The sequence below is a fragment of the Phlebotomus papatasi genome, chromosome 2, assembly GCF_024763615.1.
Source record: "Phlebotomus papatasi isolate M1 chromosome 2, Ppap_2.1, whole genome shotgun sequence".
Classification (NCBI taxonomy): Eukaryota; Metazoa; Arthropoda; class Insecta; order Diptera; family Psychodidae; genus Phlebotomus; species Phlebotomus papatasi.
Window position 1 is genome coordinate 71,175,457 of NC_077223.1, and position 25,635 is coordinate 71,201,091.

Below are 25,635 nucleotides of genomic sequence, written 5' to 3' on the forward strand. Positions count from 1 at the left end.
TTATTAAAAAAGTACGAAATATGACTGGGGAAGGTATAAATACCAGATCTCGACAGAGCAATCCTATTCTTTCTACATCATCCTTACCTTCAGGATCTGCAGGAACAAGTAAAAAGCATAATATTCTCCACAAGATTAAATCAGCCATTTCAAAGAGGAAGCGCAAATTGAAGAAAGTGAAATCGAATAAAAATCAAAAACCGCGAAATTTAGACATTTTCTCATAATGGCAGAGTACAAAGAGTGCATGAAGAGCGAGTTGGATATTTTTCTAACACCTCCTGTACAAACATCCATTCTACGCGCCGATGAAATCTCTTATCAACCATTGGCAAGTCTCGAGAATCCTAAAGTTATAGAATTTTACTCAGTCGCGCATGGAGATTGTTACCGAGATTTGTCTTCAATCTACATCAAATTTAAAATCCAACTCCTTAAGGAGAATGGCGAAAACTTCAACGAGGAGGATGTGGAACAGCCAGGAGTTGTAAATAACATTCTTCATTCGATGATTCGTTCTGTCTCAGTTTCTCTAAATGGGAAAACAATTTCCCAAAATGAAGGAGACTATCATTATCGAAGCTACTTTGAGACTCTTCTAACCTATGGAAAGGGAGCAAAAGATACATTTCTACGCAATTCTGGATGGATTCGAGATACTGGGGGTATGGAAGATTTAAGTTTTACCAACACTGGGTTTACCGAGAGGAAGAATTTGTTTAAAAATAGCAAAGTAGTTGAAGTTTTAGGGAAACTGCATTGTGACCTGTTTAATCAACCCACATTTCTAATTAACAATGTGGATTTGCGAGTAATTATTACTCTTGAAAAACCATCATTCTTTATCTTATGCAGTGAAAGTCTGAACCCACAATTTCGCGTTCATGAAGCCACCATGTACATGAAGCAGGTGACTCTAAATCCTAACATATTGTTTGCACACAATAAGGTTTTGGAACATAAAAATGCCCAATATCATTATAAGAAAGTTGAAATTAAAACTGTTACAGTCCCATCAGGGTCAAACTCTATAAATCTAGATAACATTATTCACGGAGTTTTGCCCCGAAGAGTAATTTTTGCTATAGTGGATAATCTAGCATACAATGGCCAAAAGTCTAAAAATCCATTTAACTTCCATCATTACAATGTTTCAGATTTTGCTCTTCTTGTCAATGGTACACCTTATCCTGTACAACCATTGCAAATGAATTTTGCTCAAGATCAATATGCGAAAGCTTATCAAACTCTCTTCACGGGCACAGGGATTCATTATGATGATAGGGGCCATGAGATCACTTATAAAGATTTCAAGAATGGCTACTTTATTCTAGCCTATGATCTAAATCCCGATGCTCATTCACAAGGGTGTCTTTCTTTGTTAGATCAGGGCTCAATTCGTATAGAGGCACGTTTTTCGCAAACCATACAGAACACAATTACTTGTATTGTATATGCTGAGTATGATGCAAAGCTTGAAATAGATAAGAATAGGAACATCATCTTGTCATAAGAAAACCAGGAAAATGTTATAATAAAAATATTTTTCATGTGAAAATGATTTGTTTTATTATTAAAAATAGAAAATTCCCACAGCAATTAAAAAAATCCCACGACAATTAATCTGCAATCCCATATGACACAGCCCGTGCCAATTTTTTGCTATCGGATGCACTCTTTAAGTGTGGCTGGCTCACAGGAGGGCTCATATGTCCAGACAGCTCGCGCAGTAATCTGAGATCTTCTGTCTCTGCTGTTTTTCCCACCAAGTGACGCGCGCAATTATTCCCACGGGGCATGTGTATGTATATGAAAATGTATGCATGCATGGGAAATGTCTATATGGGATATCTATGCATGGGTGACGTCAGCCTGTGGACGATGCAACGGTTCACGATTCAGCGGGAACTCATCAACATGCCGCCGTGGCCGAGTGGTCTAAGCGGTTGTACACATTGCGTTTAAGACTTTAAGTATCTATCGGTTCAATCCCAGGTCTCGGCCAAAAAATTTTCACGTCGCGAAAAAAAAATTACGGGAATAGTTAATAATAGGAATAACAGAGGGCGCGTATAGAAAATAAGAGCAGCGGTCGGTAATAAAAAATGGCGGACAAAAAATAAAAATGGCGGATGGGCATTAAAAATGGCGGACAGAAAAATCAAAATGGTGGATGGGCATTCAAAATGACGAACGGGCATCCAAAATGGCGGATGGGCATTCGAAATTCAAAATTGCAATCATAGATGGCGCTCCTATACCAACGGAAAATTCAAATTTAAATTTCCGCCCAGTGACGTCAGCCTCCCAGGGGGTGGGGTGTGACGTCATCCCAAAATATTGCGTCATGCCTCCAGGGTGTGACGTCAGAAAATATGTGACGTCATCATACATGGTGACGTCACATACAGCGACTTGCGCGATAGTGACGTCACAGCGACTTGCGCGATGATGACTCATCGTGACGTCATATACAGCGACTTGCGCGATGTATACTACTATTAACTAATTAATAACAGTGGTAGATGGAGCATTATTCTGAATCTCTTTGTGTAGGTTATTTTTAAACTGATTTGCTAAACAATTTTTTTTAAAATAAAAATTGCATGTTTTCATCATTTGATGTGCTAAGTGAATAATGATTGCCCTGGAAAGATACATACGATTATAGTGCAATTATTCTAAACTCCAATTGCAAGTGCCTTTCTTCTAAACATCTAAACATTTTCTTGATTCAATTTCCAGAGCTATTTTTTAGGAAAGCTCTTGCTTAGAACAAGCCCATGACTTTATTGTTTTAAGAAAAAGTTTTGCATTGAAGAACCAATATTTTTTCTTGAATTATTGAGAGTAAATTTTAGATTTTATGTTTATAATTGTTACTCAATAATAACGCAACTTGTAGAATTTCAAGAAACATTCTTTAAGCAAGCCTTCTTTAAGTAAGAAATTATAGAACTATTTTTTCTTTAACGTGTTTGTTACACTCATTACTCAATTGCAAAGACTTCTGCTAATAAAGTGCCGCACTGATGAGGGTTTCGGGCACATGGTTGCTCTTGAGCATTCTTTTAGCACATGACTATTCTCAAGTGATTCTGCATTGTCAACTTTTCTGTGTTGATTCTGGTCTTGACTGTTTTCCTCAGTCTTCGTTGTGTTCTAAAATCACTAAAGAGTCGTGACAGAAACCAACGCGAAAAGTCGATAATACAGAACCACTTGATAACAGTAAAGTGCTAAAAAATGAACATTTTTCATTGGAATAGCACCAATATACAAGCATTTGACCCAACAATTATTGTTAGATGGAGGAGTCTCAGAAATGCATGATGGTTAAAAATATAAAATTTTTCGGATAGGGTAAGTGTGCCAAAATGCCGGCCAGCTTGCAATTTCGGCCACCTTTTTTGTTCCTCGAATTTCCATGAACTTTTAGATTTTACGTACTTTAGGTTTAGACATTATACAATGCAGAAGAATAACAAAAAAATGTAGCTTCGACAAACGAGATGACGTGAAAAAGATATTTGAAGAATTCCCGAAGGGGAAGGAACTATGAGAATGAAGGTGGTCGAAATAGGGTACCAAAGCTATGTTTATATTTTTATTCATTTTAAAATGTATTAAGAATGATTTTAGAGTAAATAAAGACGGTAAACTCTTTACAAGGTTCGAAGCAACACTCTTTAAGAAGAAGGAGTAAAAGAAAATCAATTTGTATTTAAAATATTACATTTCAAACTTGAGACTTTGACGCTTGCATGCAACTATGCCGAAATTTGGCACTCTTATTAATAAACAAAAGAAAATATACCGCATAATTTATTTTAACGTTTCGAGAAAGAGCCTTAAAAAAAAACTTTCAGGTCCTTTAACTATCTCACCGGCCCATAGTGGAAAGTGGAGTACCTTTAGATGAGGCACATTTGAAATAGGGCTTTTTCTCCTATTTTTAAAGGGAAAAAAATAAATGGTCAGTAAAAAGTCAAAAGTGATCAGCAAAAAATTAAATTTGATCAGCAAATAATTCGAAATAATTAGCAAAAATTTTTAATTTTGTCAGTAAAAAGTAAAATGTTGTCATTAAAAAGTTAAATTTGGTCAGTAAAAAGTTAAATTTGGTCAGTAAAAAGTTAAATTTGGTCAGAAAAAAGTTAAATTTGGTCAGTAAAATCTTCGAATTGATCAGTAGATGTATTCGAGTTGATCAGTAAAAAATTAAAAAGTAATCAGTAAAAATATAAAAATGGTCAGTAAAAAGAAAATGGTCAGTAAAAAATTAAAAATGAGCAGCAAAAAAAATTTAAAAAAAAACAGTAAAAAATTAAAAATGAGCAGTAAAAAATAAAGTGGTCAGCAAAAAATTAAAAATGATCAGTAGAAATATTCGTATTGATCAGTGAAAAATTAAAAAGTGGTCAGCAAAAAATTAAAAGTGAGCCATAGAAAATAAAAAGTGGTCAGTAAAAAACAAAAATTGGTCAGTAAAAAATAAAAAGTGGTCAGCAAAAAAATTGAAAACGAGCAGTAGATATATTCAACATAATCAGTAAAAATTAAAATTGCGCACTTTCTATTTTTTACTGATCACATTTTATTTTTTACTGCTCATTTTTTATTTTTTACTGACCACTTTTTATTTTCTATGGCTCACTTTTAATTTTTTGCTCACCATTTTTTATTTTTAATTGCTCTTTTTTAATTTTTGGCTGACCAATTTTTATTTTTCACTGATCACTTTGTATTTTTTACTGACCATTTTTTTATTTTTTACTGCTCATTTTTAATTCTTTGCTGATCACTTTTTAATTTTTTACTGATTATCTCGAATATTTCTACTGCTCGTTTTTAATTTTTTGCTGACCCCTTTTTATTTTTTATTGACCAATTTTTATTTTTTGCTGCTGATTTTTAATTTTTTGCTGATCACTTTTTTATTTCTCATTGATCAACTCGAATATTCCTACTATTCATTTTTAATTTTTTGCTGACCACTTTTTATTTTTTACTGATCGTGTTTCATTTTTTGCTGACCACTTTTCGTTTTTAACTGTCCGCTTTTAATAAAGTACTGCTCCTTTTTAATTGTTTGCTGCCCTTTTTTAACTTTTTACTGCCCTTTTTTATTTTTTACTGATCTTTTCGAATTTTTTGCTGACCAAATTTGACCTTTTACTGCTCGTTTATTCAATGCCATTTTTAAATAGAACTGAGCCTTATCATAATATAATTTAGTTTCACAATTTTTTTGTGGTGCTAAATTATATTATGGTTTCAGTTTCATTTAAAAATAGAAAAAAAACTCTTTCAAAAGTACGCCACTTCCCCCTCTATAGTCTTGATAAAGCTCTATTATAATATTTTTGTTTAAAAATGATCATATAATAGAGAATACTGTATTCTATTCTATCCTAGTAGTGGTCCTATAAGATAGTTCATTTTAGCCTTCTTGATAATGTTACCAAGAGAAACGATAATTTCCTATTTCAAGATTCGTTTTTAGAATTCTTTACCGCTGTTTTGACTACTTTCCTATACCTGACTTTAGGTGTTTAGGCTTTCAGTTTCAACATGTTCTAGAACGCTCTAAATGTTCCAAAATCCTCAATATTCCAAATAATATTAAACATGCCCCAAATATTCCTGAGAGAAAGCAACTTTTCGCGCTAAAAGTGTGCAAATTGGCACAGGAAGGAACACATCGTGAAATGAGAATAAATCAGTGACTTTGGTGTTAATTGGAATTTATGCTGTTTTATGAGCAAGAGAATGATTATACTATATTGGAAAATATGCCAATTGGCAGAGAATTTTGCAGTAAAATTCTTCAATTACCTTCTCTCGCACACAATTAACTCCAAATCCATCATTCTGTCCTCCATGAGAATTGGTCATTCACTGGCTGTTGCTCCACTTCCAAAACACATTTTCACTCTGTGGCTTGGCAATCTCTATGCGCTGATGCTGTATGCTCAACCTGGAAAATGTGAAGAATGGAACGTGCATTATGGAAGCGGCAAAAGCAACAATTTTAATTGGGAAATGGCAAACTTGAAATTGACACGATGTGTAACCTTAATAATTTCTTCAAGTTAATTTTTGCCACATGCGGGATTTCAAAGTGAAGGAGAAAAAATATAAGCGACAACTTCTGGCCTCGTTCAAATAACACATTACATGTCAATATCCCATTGAGAAATCCACTATTTGCACCTTTAGAGTGCCCTCAAGTTACAGAAATCTTCGAAAAAGTGCAATGATAAGAATTTCTTTAGGAATCTACTCGTATATTATGTTTCTTCAATCTCTTCCGGTTTTTCTTACTCAGGCTCTTTTATACTCTTTCTTTTGCCAAACAGATCATATGATGAAGTTCACGCTGCTTCTGGTACCCGTTCTTTTGCTCACATCCACAGCACACCCAGTGAGTGAGGATGAAGAGACTGATGGTGATTCTTCGAGGCGAATCATTGGCTCCAGGTAAGCCATATAATACCCCCCTTTCAATGACGAGCTATTAATTGATGCAATCTGAAGATTATGCCAACACATTATCGCATCATCTCGCGAGCCACATCATCCCGCAAAAGAATCATACGGTGCCGGCGAAATGTGCCAAAAATTGAACTCTTGCGAGATGGTTAAAGGCAAAAGTCACACTTGATGGCTTTTACCACAAGGGACACGCAATTCTGGACACATGATGTACAATCCCTCTCCCAAGAGAGGTGTCAGAGATTTTGATCTCGTTTCTTCTTATTTTTTTCTCGCTATAAATAGACATTTCTCGCTAATTATACATCTTCAACTTTGCAAAAAATTAAGAAAACTGTAGCATTTGTAGTAATTTCAAGCTACTTTTATAATTGATGGCAATCAAAATACCATATTTACCATTTATAGAGATTGCAGTATAATTAAATGACTCATGAGCTTATTGCAAAGTCCAGCTATAAGTTCTGATATTTGCACTGTATAGGCTTCCACGATATTTCTTCATAAAATTTAAAGCACAATTACAAAATCTAATCATAACAATTATAGATGCAATTGAGATCGATATAAGCATGATATATGGGTAATATAATTTTCAATTAAGATGTTATGGGGCATTTGCAAAACTAATGGTACTTTTAGTATATATAATGCACTTGTGTTCAAGAAATTTTTATTTTATTTTTGCATCTTATCAACATTAACTTCGTGATTAGTTAAGTCATTTAACAGGAAATTTAATAATTCTACATAAAAAATAACTATTACATGAATGTGACCTTGATTCTATTTAATAGTGATATGGTTAATAAGGTAGTCAATGCGATCAAAGAAGTAAAATAAAAGGATATTATCAAATGCAAGGCAATATAAGTCAAATATTTTTGTCGTTGGCGTTTAGTTACAAACAATTGTGAAGTTTTATATATTTTAGTTCTTCGCCTATTTTCCCTCAATTTTATTTAAAAAGAACTAAATTCACAAAAGGAGCTTAACAAAAATACAAAATTATTATTATTGAACAATATAAACAATAAAAGGATAACCGAGAAATCTTTTAAAAACATCATTGGCGTTGGATCGTTTTTGATACTTTGAAGAATTAAAATGGTCAATTGATCGTCCAATTTTAGATTGATTCACTGAGAGAAATCCGTAAAAGTTAAAATAACATTCCGGAAATGTTTATTTTACCCTGCAATATTGATCCAAAATCGGTGTAAACATTACCCTTTTTAGGTGTTTTAGGGGTTAAAGTTACTCTTTTTCATCTTAATTTTACCCTTAAAAAGGTGTAAAATTATCATTAAAAAATGTTGGTATATTTTTACACCTAAAAAGTGTTAAAGTTCTGAGAAAAGAAAGTTAATCGCACCCTCTTTTTTTCTCAGTGTTATTAAACTCGAATACCTAAATAAAACACCGGAAAACGCGAGACAAGATAAGATTCTTAAGGTTCGTAGCAATCTCAGTTTAAATAATTCCCGCAAAATTTCATATTCGAACGCAAATTTTATTCAATTGCTTAATAAATAGAATTCTTTTTTTCTTTTTTTTTTATTTGACCCATTGCGCTTTCCAGGAACTTTGAAACACTGGATTAACTATTAAAATATAATAATATTATAATAGGTCAAATTAATTAAAAACACATTCTAAAAAACGAATTGTTGGAAGCTTGAGTCGTCCGAAGGTAGCGCGTTTTTCCTGAGACAGGTCGATCGCTCAGAATAAGAAACTAATAACTCGTAATAGGCAAATTTTACAGAAGAGCGGTTTGAAGCTGAGATTTTACATTCAGAGTATAGGATTTTTAAGTCTTAAAATCTCTATAACTTTGAAAATAATTATTTTTCAACCATAATATTCACAGGAAAGGTAGAGGGTATAAAGAAGTATCCAAAAAGCGAATAAAACGATTTGTAAAAAATCGAGTTGTTCGATTTATATTCTGAGTCGTCGAGATATCCTCGGAAAATGGATATAAATTGCAAGTAACTGATCTCTTTCTTTTATTTAGAATTTGATGAAATAGGGCACAAAAGTAAAATCTTGCAAAATACTACAACTTTCTAGAACATTTGAAGGTCGTAAGACCAACTCTAAAGGCGTTTCAGTAGGCCGTAGCTTTGATCACGATTCTAGTTTAAGATTTTTCTGTGGGTCGGCTTAAACCTTTTAAAGGCCACTTATATAGGCTCATTATGCATTCTACATTCCCCCACTCTACCTTAATCACCAAGGCAATCGTCCAGATCTACATCTCGGTTTCTGTGTGCCTTTGTTGGATCAGTTGCAGTGAATGTATATTTTGTAACACATTTTGTAATGTCAATACATTAGCACCACTTTTCATTTCATTCACTTGACTAATTCGATACAGCTGCTAATAAATCTGCAGCTTCCGAGTTTCGAACGTGAGATCTCATAGTCATACAAGGAAAATCCTCCAGAAATCGAATTGATCAATGAGACTTGGTATATCCCTTAATTTGGATCCAAGGGAATTCATTGTTGATAGTCCTAGATTTCAGAGATTTTTTGTTCACCTTATATGGCAATGTCAAAAAGGTTAAAAAATGCGTTTCTCGTGTGTAGATGCTAAACGGTAAGAGAAAGCGGCTTGAAATGTTCTTCGCATCCCCCACAAATTGACCCTGGGAATCCAAATATAATGCAAATTTTCCCCCCACCATATTCTTTCCTCTATAAATATATTTTTCCGAGATATCATTAGAACGATCCATAGTATTCTCTTCGTTTCCCCCCGCCCGTCGATTTTTTTTTCATTTTTGAGTATCTTTTAGAGATTATCCAGGCGGACATTTCGTCCCTAAAATAAGACACTGTTGAATCATTTCTAATATCGGGTTTTTCAAGGTCAAAGGTTAAAAAGGCTCTAGAGAGCGTATTTATCATTCGAATGGTATCATATGTGGAATCGTTGAAAAGGTTTTGGAATTTCCGACAAGACTGAATCGGTTCCAATCTTTTATGAACTGGTAACAAACAGATTAGTAATTCTTATCGGAAAAACAATTGTATTACTCCTACATAGAAAAAAAATATTTTGTAAAAATGTTCGTTAATGTTTGTGAATTCCTACATATGGGGGACTTACGAAATGCTCGTAAATCGTATAACCCACAAACAAGTTCGTAAAAGTTTGTTATTTTTTCACAAACATTGTTCGTAAATTGATCACTTGACGAGCATTTTTTGTACTTTTACAAACATTTGTTTGTAAACACACAAAAAGGTTTCTTAAAATTTTGTCATTTGTTCGTAAATGTTTGTAAAATGTTCGTTAGGTAAACAAAAATTTAGAAACAAATATTTGAGAAAGAAGTACAAACTTTTACGAACTTGTTTGTGGGTTATACGATTTACGAGCATTTTGTAAGTCCCCCCTAGGAATTCACAAACATTTACGAACATTTTTACAAAATATTTTTTTCTCTGTAAGCTATTATGAGCGATTTTTAGAGTCATTTATGAAATGGTTTAAATCTGTTGTAAATCGGGATACGGTAAATGATGCGAAAGTACTTTTGAGGTATGGCATCTAAAAGTCACAAGTTCGAGCATTTCACAAAGTAAAGAACATTACCACCTCTCTTAGTCAAATGATTAAAATTTAGTTTTTTAAGGAATCCCTCCTTAAAACAAATTTATCGTTTTTAGATATTACATTTTTTGGATAAGATTTGGTTTGTAGAATACTTTGAATGGATAAACCGAAGTTAATCATCGTTTTTTAAGTCTGAATTTAAAAATGTTAATTGCTCAGAAGAATGTTTATGACCAAAGTTTAACTTCTTTTTACTGTAAACATGCACTGGAAAACCAAATGATTTGCCATTTGTTGCAGAACTTATAGCAAAACCATTTACAGAAACTCGATTGGTAATAATTTTGTAGAGCAAAACGCCACAACTAGAATTGTTCTATTTGCATCTAATTTAGTGAAAAAAAGTCGTTCAAAGTCATGAGGACAGAACAACACTCAATTGAGACAAAAGCAAATTTGCATTAAATGATTTCTTAACTTGACTTTTCACAGTCAAATTTAATTTTTTCTGCATAAATGTGATTTATGCTATTTAATTCCATTTATATGACTCAGCGCATAGTTTTGTCTGTCAATTGGTGACAAATCATCACTGTTATATCTTGTTTATCAATTAATTTCCTGCTTTACTTCCTTCAGCGACAAGGAAGCATCTATAAATTTTAAATGGTGAAGATTGTACATTACTCCTCCCATCGTTTCCCCCTTGATTTCGCACCTGGCGGAAACCGTTGTACTCTCTTCCAGCATCTCACACACCAATAATAATCGTTGGGAAGAACGATCAAGTCAATATTTTTGTATAAAATACCACCGAGGAGTTTTGCAGAAGAGAGGAATATTTTAACGGTATTTCGACGCGTTTAAAATGTGACAGATTATGAAAGATTAGAGACTTCCATTCCCGCAATGGCCAATAATCTTCGGGAAAGCTCATTAATTATGTGACTCTATATACTGACTCTCCTGACCAAGTCGCCCATAACACTTCAAGGTATTCCTCATGTCTCCTCTTCTTGCACGACACCCAGCCCAATATTTACCTCCAAGTCAAAATGATGAAGCATAAACGGATTTATGTAATACAAACCATGCTCGATTTCTTTTACGGCAAAAATCTTTTATTTTTCTTTTTATCCACACCGTTTTTCTTATGTGCACACGAGAGGAGAAGACAGCAAAATGCGAATCATCATCAACTACTCACCAGAAAATTGATTACACGGCTTTTGCTTTCAATTTGAAGTCTTCTTTTTGCCTTTTCTCCACACACATCGGTCCGTATCTCCTTCCCCGATATCGCGCAAAAGTCTTCATTTTACTATCTTTTTCTTTCGTTACTTCTCCTCCATGCTTGGACGAACTCCTATCTTCTACGTCGATTTTTTTTTTTTAAATATTATTTTATCTTTTGTGCTTTCTTTTGAACCGTAACACGCTTCAATTGTGCTTTTTTGCCTCTATTTGTGGCTTCTTCGCAATTGAAAACTCCTCTTCCTCATTGGGAAGATTTTCAACATTGTCATGCGGATGAAAGAGAATGATTTTGTTTATTGAACCGCTTTTTTTCTTCATCCATTGACCACACACTGGATCACTTCATCCATATGATTGGGATACAAGATCGTGCGAGCAAAAAAAAAGCAAGTAAAATTCTTGCAAGAAAGCAAGAACTATATACACCGCACCAGAAAGATTACCAAGTCAATGAGGAAGACCACAAAATATTGCAATTATTCGATACAGTTAATCAATATATCTCCTCAAGAATTATATAAAAAAAGAGTTCATGATAAAGTTATTTAAGCTTACAGAAGCTGTGATTCATTCATTGAAAAAATACTTTTTTTGTGCAACTTGAACAAGGTACAATAATGTAAATTTTGTCTTATAAAATACATCTTTGGTTTAAAATCATTCAGACGTGATAACTTAAAAAATAAAGAAAGATTGCAGAAATAAAAAAAATAATCAGTAAAAACTGAACTTGGTCATTAAAAAGAGATGGCAGAGCGTCCCAGCTTTGCGAAATACTCGAACTCACGAGATAGAGCCACCCATGAATTATCTTTTTGCATGTTTTTTTAAGTCTATACCGGTTTACTAATGCCGGCTTCAGACTGGAGGTTTAGCCCAGTTCCCGAAGGTTTGAAAAATCTAAATAACAAGCAATTTTATTGATTTTTCAAAATCTATGATTTTGATTAGGAATTAGAGCAGTTAAACCAGATGGCTAAGTCTTAGGTTTGAAGCCCGTATAACAATTGAATTCATTCACAAATCGGAAAACAATTTTGAACTAATAAATTGGTTGAGAAGTGTGCATTTTGGAATGTTCTTGTCATTTGTAACTTGCTTAAGCGCAAATAAAAAGAATAATAAATCAATTACGATTTACTTGAACAATTCATTACTGATTGGAACTGATATAGGCAAATAAGAAATGTCAAGACCTTTCCAAAATATCCAAATTCAACCAAATCGGTTAAAAAAATGAGCCCTTCAAAGTGATTCACCTTTGACCTTCAATAATTCAATATGTTGAATTTTCGGGTCATAGGTGTGTTTATGAAATCTTCATCTGAACTACCTCTAAAATATATCTGAAATTCATTGAAAAAGCTTGGGCCAATTTCGAGAAAAACCAAAAACACAACAGAGATAGGGGAACAGGGTTAGGGAAAAAAAAAGAACCGTCTGAAATAATGTTCGCTAATGGGGGGGGGGGGTCATCGAAGTCCAGAAGTCCATATCTTTTACCGTTTGACCTTTAACTCGGGAACAAGCTTAAGGTCAAGTAAAAAATAATTTCCGGAAAAATAATCAATTTTCTGTGCTTAACCGATTCATTAACGATGAAAAGCGATGTAGCCAAGAGTCCGAAATTTTAACACCTTTCCAAAAAATCTAAATTTAACCAAATCAGTTGGTTAAAAAATACGTCCTCCCAAGTGATTCATCTTTGATCTTCAGCAATTCAAAATTGTGATTTTTCCGGCCATAAGTATATAGACGAAATGTGCCTAGGCTACCTCAAAAATATATTAAAAAATAAAAGAAATATATAGGGTAAATTAAGCTAATTCAAAACCTGCTCCAAATGGAAATTTTTCTCTATTCCAAATGGAAACATCACTGTTTTCATGATAAATACAGTACTAAATTACTATATTCGTATATTTTCTATACCACAGTTTCATTATTTAGTTAATTTTACTCCAAATAAAACGAAAATCCATTCATATTTACAAATTTTAATTTGTTAATTTCTCAGAAAAATTAAAAGTGTACCTTTTCACCATCGAATTTTTCATCGATCGACCATGTTTTCCAATGAAAAACACAATAAAGTGACTGTTGTTTATTCGTTTTGTTAATCATTTATGTCATATTTCTGGCTAATTTTAGTTAAATTAAGTGTTAATCTTTATTGTCAACGGTACGTGAAGTTTTCGTGACCAAAAAGGGTTTTTCTGAAGTGGCTGCAAATGCTTCAAAAGAAAACTCAGGAAATATGATTTTTTGGAGAGATTTTCTTATTGTTTTAGATGGGAAAGGAAAAAATACTAGGAATAAGAACAAATCCTGCACTCAAGAGCAACTCAACAAAATTTTGAAAGCCTTTCGTTGCGGTTTCACTTATATACTGTTTGTCTCCAATTAGAAACTTTCCCCTTGTCTCCATTTGGATTAATTTGTTTCCAATAGAAGCATTTTACACACACGTATTTTAGGAGTTTTCAAATTATATTTAAAGAATTTTCACTAAACAGTAACATTCTAGAAGAGTCAAGGAGCAAATTTATGTAGTACTCCTCAGAAAAAAAATATGAACTTAATGTGTTAAATCTTCTTTCAAAGTTAAAATGTCTGGAAATAGTATAGTATAGTATAGTATAGTATAGTATAGTATAGTATATTTATTATACTATACTATACTATACTATACTATTTCCAGACATTTTAACTTTGAAAGAAGATTTAACACATTAAGTTCATATTTTTTTTCTGAGGAGTACTACATAAATTTGCTCCTTGACTCTTCTAGAATGTTACTGTTTAGTGAAAATTCTTTAAATATAATTTTTTTTAGAAATTGTTTTGAATTAGAACAATTACCCTAGGGCCGTTTTAGAAATAAACCAAAAAACATGGATTTGGAAAGGATGGTGGAAGCGGGTGAGGGAAAAAGGAAAAAAAAACGTCTGGAGTTCTTTTTTATTAGAGGTCACCGAAGACCGGAATAATTTCCTTGCTTTTAAAGTTCTAAATCTAAATTGAGAACTTATATTTAATTTTTTGTTGGCAACTTTAATTTTTCGTATACAACAGTAATTGCATTCTCTTAAGCAAGATACGAAATGCCTATTCACAGTCCATAAAGAAACAAATTTTTTGTCTCGTTATATTTTTTCTCCAAAAAACAAACTTTTGAATGTCTCTATCACAAGAATGATTCAATTGATTTTCGAGTTTAAGTACGTTTTGGAAAGGTGTCAAGTAATGCCACGACATGTTAAAAATTTACAAAAAAATTTGCAGACCCGTTTTCAAAAAGAATGAAAAAAGATGCAAAAGAATGAAATACAGTAGACTTTCTCTCAATTGGGCATTTGGGGCAAAATGTCATCCCATTTTTTCGATAGATTTGAGCGTCAAAGCCTTTGTAAATTCCACAAAAGCGCTCAATTATAAAGAATCACGATAAAATAGGAAGAACTACAGCAAATTGGAGCAAATTAGCTTCAAAATTTATACGTGAAAATTGTCAACAAAATTTTTCGCCCGATTGAAAAAGAGCCGATTGAGCGAGAGTCTACTGTAATAAATTTAAAAAGAAAATATTGAGATATCACTTACCAAAGTTGAATTAATCCTACTGCTGCAGTTTTTGCGGTTGGTTTTTGTGAAAGATACGGGGGTAAATTCTGCTATTCGGGAGTTTCAGAATAAAAATCGAGAAATTCACATTATTTTACTGTGTTATCACACATGCACATTAAAATTTTAATATGATTCACATTAATTGTCGCTGGTGAGAGTTCAAATGTGTAATTTGTGTGTTTGAATCATTTTATATTCAAAATTTGATCTATTTGTTGATAAAAAGGTAGACTTGGCCCGCAAAATTTGATATAAATTGATTTATAGCATTAATGCGAAAAGTTAATGCAATTTTCTCTTTAATTTTTTAATGTGAAAAATATTCATGCTTTAGGTAAATTTAAACTTATTTTTGCAGGCCAAGTCCACTTCTTTATGAATAAATAGAAAAACCCCAAATATTAAGTGACTCAAAGCCACAAATAACATATTTGGACGCTCACAAGCGACAATTAGTGTGAATCACATTAAAATTTTAATGTGCAAGTGTGATAACGCCGTTAGAGTTTTTGACTCGATTTTTCCTTGGTAAACTTGGTGTGTTTCTCGATTTTTGTACTCACGTGAGAAACTCCCAAATAGCAGAATTTGCCCCAAGGATGTGTTTTAAACGTCTACCCTGTAAATCTGAGCTCAATCAAAGATGATTCACTGAACCATAGCATAGCAATATCTGTGATAAAAAAATAGATTAACAGCAAAAACCACCTCACATCCTGACATTGAAATGTAAACTCTTTTTTTTTTCTCTTTCTCCTTCCCTTTCTGCACAGCGTGGTCACGTCGGTGTCTGTGGTGATGAATGGGCAGAAACCGGAATTCACTGATGCAATTGGGAAGCCTGTACCACGACCTCTAGTGCCACCACAAGTGGCCAGTCCCATCAATTTACTCAATCCAGACAAGTACGAGTTCTACACCTTCGATGAGTCAGGGGAACTCATCAAACGCCTCATGACAATGGAAGAAATTCAGAGTATTGTGGCAGGTGGAGATGGTGAGGGCAGTTTACTCATGAGCCCTACGAATTCCACATCAGAGAATGAAACGAAAGTGGATGAAATTGTTGAAAGTGTGCAGAATGTACTGAATCGAGAAATGGAAGCTAAAAAGAACACATCTCAAACTAGCCATCCAATTTTTGACACCCCAGATGTCTCATCTTCCTGGAGTCTCATCCTTCCGGCTATTTTTGGCAATACTGGCAATCATGAAATTATCACCCACAAGCCACAATCAATTGCCATGACGCCTGAAAGTGAACTTCTTGAGGTCACAACGAAATTCCCTGCCACTGCAGCTTCCACAAAAGCTACAGAAATCACAATGAAAACTACATCAGCCCCAGAAGTGACTATGAAAGCCACAGCTGCCCCCACAAAAGCTCCAGAAGTCACTGTGAAAGCCACAGGAGCCCCTACGAAAGCTCCAGAAGTCACTGTAAAAGCCACAGGAGTCCCTACGAAAGCTCCAGAAGTCACTGTGAAAGCCACAGGAGCTCCTACAAAAGTGCCAACAGTCACTATGAAAGCTACAGCAGCTTCCATTAAAGCCCCGGAAGTTACTACAAAAGTTACAGCAGCTTCAATTAAAATCCCAGAAACCAGTGCAAAAACTACAGAAACTCCTACATCAATTAAAGTTCCTGTGAATGATGAAATGAAGAACATTCCTCTCTATCATCGTCCAGCAAGTTCTCCAACATCTATGGAAAAAATTACAGAGAATCCAAAGGAAGAACCTCTATTGAGCACTTCATCAGTGACTCCATCCACAACAGCCAAAGTTTCCACTAGCACGAAAAAAATCTCCACAACTCCCCCAATGAGAGTGAGAGTTACAGCAAATCCCAATAGGACCAGACCATCTACAAGAAAACCCATTGAGACAACAGTGCAGAAGATTACAGAATTTTCCACACTCATCTCGAGGATTCCTGCTATAGCTGCAGCAAAGTTGCCTCCAACAAGACTTCCATCAAGTACAAAAGCTCCAGAGATTCCTTCTTCATCGACAGAGAAACCAACTAAAAGGCCTACTGAGAGCACGACGACTGTAAAAATCCCACAAACACCTCCCTCTACAAAGCGAACTCCCCAAACTACATCCAGCATTCCAACAAATTCCCCATCAACCCCAACTTCCACCACAATTGTCCGGACAACACCAAAACCACCAACGACATCTGCTGCTCCACAAACGACCAAACCCACTGAAGAAATTATCACAGAAGTAACGGAAAAAATTCTTCCAGAGACCACACTGGCATCCACATCACCCTCCAAGACAATGGACACGACATCCGTGGCCGTGGAGGCATCCACCATGACCTCAGTACTACCTGATGGCCCCAACATTGGCTCAACTGAAACAATGATGCAGAAACCACAGATGAATGCGGAAAAAACTTCAAGTGAGGAGATGGCATCCACTGAGGATGAATCCACGGCAATGGAAGAGAATTCAATCAACCAAATTATTCAATCGCTCAACCACTATCCGGATGATGAGGTGGAAACACCATCAACAGTGCTATCATCAATTGAATCAATGTCCGATGGCGTTAGAGAAACAACCGTGAAACACCCCGAAGACACACACGATGATGATGATGATGAAGAGGAAAAAATGCCAACAACTGTAAAAGTAATTTCGGTCACTGAACCAGTGAAAAGTGACGAACCAACAGAAAGAACAGCAACACAACCACACAATACGGATAATGTGGGAAAGCCCAGTAAAATATTTGCAAATAATCAATTGTATGTAGATGAAACAGATCCCCAAGTCACTGAAATCAGTACAACACCCATGCCAGAAGACACCATCACCACAGTATCACCTGAAGATGAAGTGGAGGCAGACACAGAAATTTCTCAGTCAGTCACTGAAAGTGCTCCACAAATTGCCGACAATCTCGTCTCTGTGCCTCACAATAGTGGGATTGTTGAGCTAATTGATCGTTTCATTGCTGCCAATACCAACAGCATCCCTGTAACACTAGCACCCCTCGAGACTCAGCCAATGATCCCAAAAGTTGAGCAAATGGTACAAAATGCCCTCCGAAAAAATATTACCATGGGCAATTTTGTGGAGCAAGTAGCCACAGTGGCTTCAATTCTTCACGGAGATGAAGCTGATGAACCTATTACTGAAAAACTCGATCTTATGGACAATCTAGAAGAATCTCTGTCACATCTCCTGTCCCAAGTCACCGATGAACGACCCCATTCTGTACCCCTTGTAGATGATCCCAATATTGAAAGTAAAATGCCCAATATCGGTTCGGAAAATGTTTTTGCCGAAGAAGAAGCTGTAACAACCATTGCTACTCCCCAGGATGACAAGGAAGAAGATTTTCCAAGCACAACCACTGAGTATCAATTATCTGAGGATCGGGATGAAGCTGAATCAACAACATTCTCAATAGAAATCACTACAGAATTGCCCACAGAAGCTGAAGAAGAATCCCAGGTGGAAATTACCACAGAAAGTAGAGATCCTGAACTTCCAGAAACCCCTATTCCGACAACTTTCGATCCTGACAAGAAATTTCACGAATTGGAATCTTTAGCTCAGATCAAGGAATCTGCAGAGAATGAAGTAAATGACAAGGATGATGTAAGGGTAGAAACTTCCATTGTCAAGGAGACCTCATCAATTTCCTTCCGCCAAGACAAACCCAAGAATATCACTAAAACTACAACGGAAGATCCTGTAGGAACTACTGAAATCCCAGAAATTGACGAGATCAGAGAAACTACAGAAGCAGCTGGAAGAACAGAAACCCCTGAATTTACAGAGAAACCCACGGAAATTGAAGAAGAATCAACAGAATTCTCAAATACCATTGATTATTCTCAAGACTCTGAGCCACAATCACTGGATATTCTCAGTATAATTGGGACAGTGGGAGATATGCTGTTGGACACAAAAATCCCTGAGAATGTAGAAAATCTCGCCACAGTGCCAATTGATGAGTCAACTGATGCAACATTCAAAGAATCTCTACCAACAATACCCTCGGAATTTGCTGAATCCACTGAAATTCCCACAGTAACTCCCGCCACGGTGTCAGATGATGAAGATGTACCCACAGTAACTGAAGAGGATGTTGAAATGTCCAGTGATTTTGCAGAAATGCAAGAGATGAATGATGATGCTACATCAACAATTTCTCCCATAGAAGCAACCACAGAGATCCCCACAACATTGGCAGAACTTGCAGAGGAGACATTCTGGACATTTGATGGATTCACTGGACGTCCAACCACCAAATTCAATCCCCTCAATTTCCGGAAGAATGATCTCGATGAGAATATTCCAACAGAGACTCAACAAACAGAACAAACAGAAACTACAGATCCAGCCACAAATACTGTGGTCACAGATGACGATGCCAGTGAGGAGATTACCCAGAAAACAACCCAGAGATCATCACCTAAGACAACCCAGTATAAATTTATAACAATTGGTGTGAATCGTCGAGATGATGGAACACCAATTAATGTACCAACACCATTTGGCTTTCACACTCGAGTCACCGAGTTAATTGTGCCAGAGACAACAACAGAGATCACCCACGAGACAACCACATACTCCCACGATGATTCCAGCAACACCGAAGATGACACCAATGCCACTCAGCCCGATGAAAGTGAAGAGATTTACACGAGACTCGGCGAGACCACAGAAAAATCCCCAGAAGAAACAACACTGATTGACGATGGGAAAACAGATGAGAATTCAATAGTGGAAGAAGACAGGGAGGAAGATGCTCCAACAACAGTTAAAATCCTCGCTCAGAAACGACCTATTTCTGTCTTTCATGTGAACACTCCAAAGCCCACAAACCTAGCTCCAGCTCTCAAACAGAATCCCCGGAAACCCGTACCGGTTAATCTCAAACCAGCTCCAAAGGAAGCTTTAGGTTTGGAACAGAGTACCCAGAATCTCGATCAGGATCTAATTGATTTTGTCAATTTATGCAATGAATTGGCATTTACTTACTGGAAAGCAATGACCGCTGAGGGTATTAGTACATCCCGAACTGTCGTCCTGGCACCCTTTGCAATTACTTCCATGCTGGCAATGATTTTCCTAGGAGCTCGTGGCTCAACATCCGGCGAGATGAATGAAATTCTCCGGCTAGATGATATGGTGACATTCAATCCTCATGCTGTGTTTAGGAATGTCACAGATTCCATTGAGAATCTCAGAGAGGGCGGAGTCTTTACGAGTGCTGTGGTGAGGGAGTTGTTCAGTGATCGCCAGAAGGGAAAACTCCTATCATTCTACAAAGACAAAGTACAACAGTTCTATTCCGGACATGTTGAGGAAGTCAATTATACAGTGATCAATGATATTATCCGAAGGAGGACTAACCTGCTAATGAAGCGTCACACTTGGGGTAAAGTCATGGAATTCCTCAAGACCAACACTATCACAATGAGACCTCCACTGGCCACAGTTTCTGCAAATATCTTTAAGGTATGGACAGTAGCGTATTTAAGGGGTGCGCGAGCATCCAGGGGCGCCGATATTCCTATGCTTTTTAGACAACTGAACCCTAAAACCCTTTATTCATGCCAAGTTGAAGTGAAAAAGATTTTAACCCTTTAAGGACGAGAAGCTTTCTGCTGAGCGAAATTCAATGAAATCAAGTTTCCCTCGATATTTAAACCTAAATAAGAGATTTATGGTAAAAAAAAATTTCCCATTCCTAGGAGTCCTGGAAAACTATGGGTCATATATGACCCAATCGTCCATAAAGGTAAAAAAGCACAGAATTTTCCAGACGACTAGTTTACTCGTTAGCTCTGTTATTTTTGTAGGAGGAATAACTTGAATATATTTTTAATAATAAAAACATATTTAGAGTACGAGTAAAAATTAAAACGATCAAAAATTAATTTAAAAAAATCTCATTCAATTTTTGGTCTCAAGGAATCTTGAAGACTGGTACACAAAAACAATAATTTTTATGAAAAAATGTATTATTGTTTACTTCATTTTTAATTTTTGTGATATTCATCTAAACAAATTTCGCATACTGGTAAGGTAACACAGAGATAAATGTCGCATGCCTCACAAACAGAATTGGTCTTATAATACTTTTTTCTGATAGTACCATGTGTACCTCAGTTTTCTTCGAAACATGTTTGATGGTAATGGGTAGGTGCAATGTTGCTTGTCTCTGGGAATTTCAAACGTACAGTTGCACATTGCTGTTGATCCGGGAGTTCTTCCGGAGTTGATGCGTTCTCAATGAAGACTTCAAGGTCCACTTCATCCACGTCTTGTTCCAAATATATTATGTCGCTTTCGTTCAGGACAAGATTGTCGGCATCATCGCTATCTTCCGGGCATAATATGTGGATGATTTCGGGTTCATTGATCATAATTTTTTTTCCATTTTTGAAGTCATCTGATAAAGAGTGAAAATTTATGAATTTACAACATATACGCAGAAGTATCTTATAAATTATCAAAATATTACCTTCTTCAGTCAGTATTGCACTGGGAAATCTCAGCTAATTAATATATCACACAATATTACACGAATAATTAACTATTTTGCGTACACATAAACAAAAACATGAAACAGTCTAACCTCAAATCTTTCGAAAATCCACTAGAGACAAATTCTGTGTTTTTTTACCTTTAAGGACGATTGGGTCATATATGACCCATGAAAATTATGAAGCTTCCCTGAAAATACCAATAAACTATAATTTTTACTTTGTTGAGAAATATTATGTATAGTTATTATAGTTTCTAGTCCCAAGAGGTTTTTGCTTAAAAAAATTAGAAATATTAAAAATATTAAATTTCAAGCACCAACGTGAAAATTTGAAAATTCATTATTTTTGAGCTCAAATATTTTTTATATAGCAAATTGTGCATAAAATCTGCATAGCTGTAACATAAAACGGTTTATATCGTGCTGAAAACGCGCACAGCTGTTAAACATAAAACGATTCAAATTAAGAAAACTGTTAAACATTTCAAGCTTGAGCTGTGCATGGTTTCAAAACAATCTTAATCAAAATTTCATTCTTCTAAATTTTGTTTTTTTTTTACTGCTGCTCAACATTGTGTACTACATTCGTTGAAAAGGAGAGCTTCCACTTTTGCGTTTAACCTTTATTGAAAATAATTAAAATTTCACTGCATTTTCAATATTAAGTGAAACCTGTTAAACACAAAATTAAAAGTTAAATTTTTCAAGGAATATAGTACTCAATTATACTGATAAACAGGAAAAAATAAAATTTTTAAGAATGGGTTTTTCCAGAAAAACTATATTTACATTTTTTCAAAATGAAAAAGTTAATAGACTATTAAGAAAATGACTTGAACATATAATCCCAAATCGAGCAAATAGTGTTAAACAGAACAAAATTACCTTTCAAATAAAAAAGAGCAAGAAAAAAATCTTAACCCGTTCCGCCCGTGCCCGAGATAGAACACTTTAAAATTTTCATTAAAACTCATAAGTGAGAAATGAAGCACAAGACGCCATTTTTGATATCCTGGGCCAGGAATTTGTTTTTGGCAAATTGTAAAAAAAAATGTCTATACACTGAATGAATACAAAGATGAATACTTTTAGATTAATACGTAAAGGTTTTAAGTTGAAGACGGGCCCAAATAATATAGGTTAAATATGTTTTTTTTGTGACGCTTCCATCCCCCCCCCCCCCCGCTCGAACAATTTTTACCGTGGTAAGGGCGCCTTCGCGTACAACCGCACCCACCGCATAAGTGTCTAGATACGCCACTGGGTATGGAAAAAAGGTGTGGCAAAGCGTCCCAGGCTTTGCGAAATGCTCAAACTCGTGACTTAGATACTATATCGCAAAAGTACTTTCGCATCATTTACCGTTTACCGGTTCTCAACCGATTTGAACCGATTCATAAATCTCTCAAAAGATCCCCCAAAATAGTTTTAAAAGTAATAGGATTGATTTTCGTATAAAAATTAGTTATCTATTATGAATTGGTTCATTACCGGTTCAAAACCGATTGGAACCGATTCAGTTTTGTCGGAAATTCAAAGACCTTTCCAACAATCCCAAACATGACCCCACTCGCTTGATAAATGCGCTCTATAAGGACTTTTTAACCTTTGACCTTGAAAAATCGTTATTAGGAATGATTAAACGGTATTTTCGTATAAGGGCGAAATGTCCGCCTGGATAATCTATAAAACATATCCAAAAATGAAAAAAATCGCACTACGCGTTTTCGAGCAATCCCAAAAAAACATGGTTTTGGAAGGCAAGGGGAGGGGTAGGGGGAAATGAGGGACATGTTAAGGATCCTTGGGTCGACTTATAGGGGGGTCCTCCGAAGGTCCCAAGTCGCTATCTCTTACCGTTTGGCCTCTAGAGCTGGTGACAGTCGGAGGAACAGACGGACAAACAGCATGACGATATTTCGCAAAAATCGTCTGAAACATGAAGATTTGTTGATAAAATTGGTGTCCGGGGGGTGGATGGTGGAAATTTTGGGTGGAAATATACTGCTCTCTCCGTGGAGTTCGAGCAGTTAAAAGTTTCCTTGCTAATTTCATTTATTTGATATCCACCTTTAATCTTTTTCCAGACTGACTGCTCCAAAGCCTCCAGCTTCGATCGCGATGGTGAGATGTTCTTCCAGATCTCCCCAATTGTCCGGCAACGTAGACTCGTCCCTCTCCCAGCAGCTGTTTTCCGATCGGGCTTCATGGCTGGCTACGATCCTGAATTAGATGCCACAGCAGTTGCTTTTGGGAATAGCAACAATATCGTGAGCACTGTACTAGTGATGCCTGGGCAGCAGGGTCATTTGCAGTCTGGAGATAGTCTCGATCGTCTGGAGATTGCTCTCCTGCAGAATGGTATCACCAAGAATGCTTGGCGTCGTCTCCTGACAACCCTAATGGAGCGCCCAGGACTTGAACTGCAGATTCCAAAGTTCACTCACAGATCTTTTATCAATGCCACTAGTGGACTTCAGAGAATGGGTCTCAATGACCTCTTTGACTCTGAGAAATCCGACCTAAGGGGTTTAACAGCATCTGCCAGTCGAGACATGTTCTTCTCAGACATGGTTCAGATCAATGCATTCGCCACTTGTGGTGAGGATAAATCACCTGACCAGCATCATGTGGAAGTCTATCCCTCCCCACCCATCCAGAAGGGCTTCTACCTGGGCGAATTTACGCGTGGACTTGTAGATGATCTACCCGAGAGTGTTCGCATGAAGCTTCTAATGACCCAGGAACATCAGAGAGCTCTTTTTGATCCCTTCTACGAAACCAAATACCTCGAACTACCCCTTTCCCTGCGGCCACGTCAAGCGCGAATTCCCGAAGCGCCTAGGCTGCGATTCGACCGACCCTTCCTCTTCTTTGTCCGTCACAATCCCACGGGCATGATCCTATACATGGGACGCTTCAGTCCACGACTTCATCCCTGATTCACAATACAGAGAATATAGCCTTAGCTAATAAGTTCTTAGATTTTAAAAATTTCTAGCCATAGGATCGTGACCCTATTTATTCCTACATCCTTAATTTACAGTAATTACACAATTTAAGTTAAATTATTTTAGGCAATTACTCTCCTCTTCTTTTGGTAGTGGAAAAATCTATCGATATCTCGTGAAAGAGCACGCGTAAAAGCACATAATTGCCGCAATTACATTCATCGACATTCATTAATTTGGACTCACACACATTTCCAAACCATGTGACTTCAAATTGACGAATTCGCCACAATTAATTCTCTTTTTTTTTAGTTTGTTTAAGTCCCTCAATTAAAATAGGAGCACAAAAACAAAGCGAATGTAAATGCAGCGATTGACTCATTCTAAAAACCTCTGTCTCCCCACCAATTTTCTTTCAATCGACTTTATTTTAATATCCATTTAAAAGTATTTAATTAAAATTAAGAATTACAGAGGAGATATATCAGTTATTTGTCACTGACTGAGTGTCTCCTACTAAATCGTAATATAATGTTTTTCACAAGAATTTCCTACAAATAAAACTACTGTGTAAATAAGTCTAAAGATCATCGTTTTTTTTTTTGCTCGTGTCTTCTGGTTCATATCTTATCGAGATTCTCTTCCAAATGAGATACTAAAAAAATTCCCATTAGCAAACAATTACACCAAAAAAGTGTGAAATAAAGTGCCGTGTGGAGTTATTTAGTGAGTGAAATTGTTGCACACCGGAAGACAAATATCGTATAAATTATTTTGTGAAAACAACAATTGCTTCTTGAAAGCTTTTCTTCCAATCTTTCACGAGCCTCTGGATTATTTACTATGTTTTGATAAATATAGTTTCAAAAGTAACCTTTCTTCCGCTTCTTAATATTTTGTAGGCAGGAGGTTTTCAGGATTCGCAGACACACTCTGACTTCGGACACTATATTTTTCGTATCTTTAATGAATTTTTAATGACTTATTTTTCAGGAAATGTGTGACTTAAGGCTGGCTCTCAAAATATGTTGTCATAGGGGCTATATACACCGCCGCATTAGATTGGGATGGAACTGTTCTAAAATCGGATTTCGGATAATTAAGTCTTAATCTAAGGCAGTAATCTAAACGATTTCATTGAGGTCATTTAGACTGTCGTATTAGATTCTTACTGAGTTGTCCCAAAAACCGATTTTGGAACAATTTAA

At 35.7% G+C, this 25,635-nt stretch overlaps 2 protein-coding genes across 2 annotated transcripts; both read left to right on the top strand.

Annotated features, from left to right (window-relative positions):
- Window positions 1-226: 226 nt before the first annotated feature.
- Window positions 227-16,439, top strand: LOC129801026 (uncharacterized). Its single transcript, XM_055845782.1, has 4 exons — window positions 227-665; window positions 6,363-6,483; window positions 15,727-16,351; window positions 16,422-16,439. Exons 1-4 carry the CDS (start codon window positions 227-229, stop codon window positions 16,437-16,439), a joined length of 1,203 nt encoding a protein of 400 aa, XP_055701757.1.
- Window positions 16,408-25,012, top strand: LOC129804237 (mucin-2). Its single transcript, XM_055851365.1, has 2 exons — window positions 16,408-20,443; window positions 23,564-25,012. Exons 1-2 carry the CDS (start codon window positions 16,478-16,480, stop codon window positions 24,416-24,418), a joined length of 4,821 nt encoding a protein of 1,606 aa, XP_055707340.1. The 5' UTR covers window positions 16,408-16,477; the 3' UTR covers window positions 24,419-25,012.
- The last annotated feature ends 623 nt before the right edge of the window (window positions 25,013-25,635 follow it).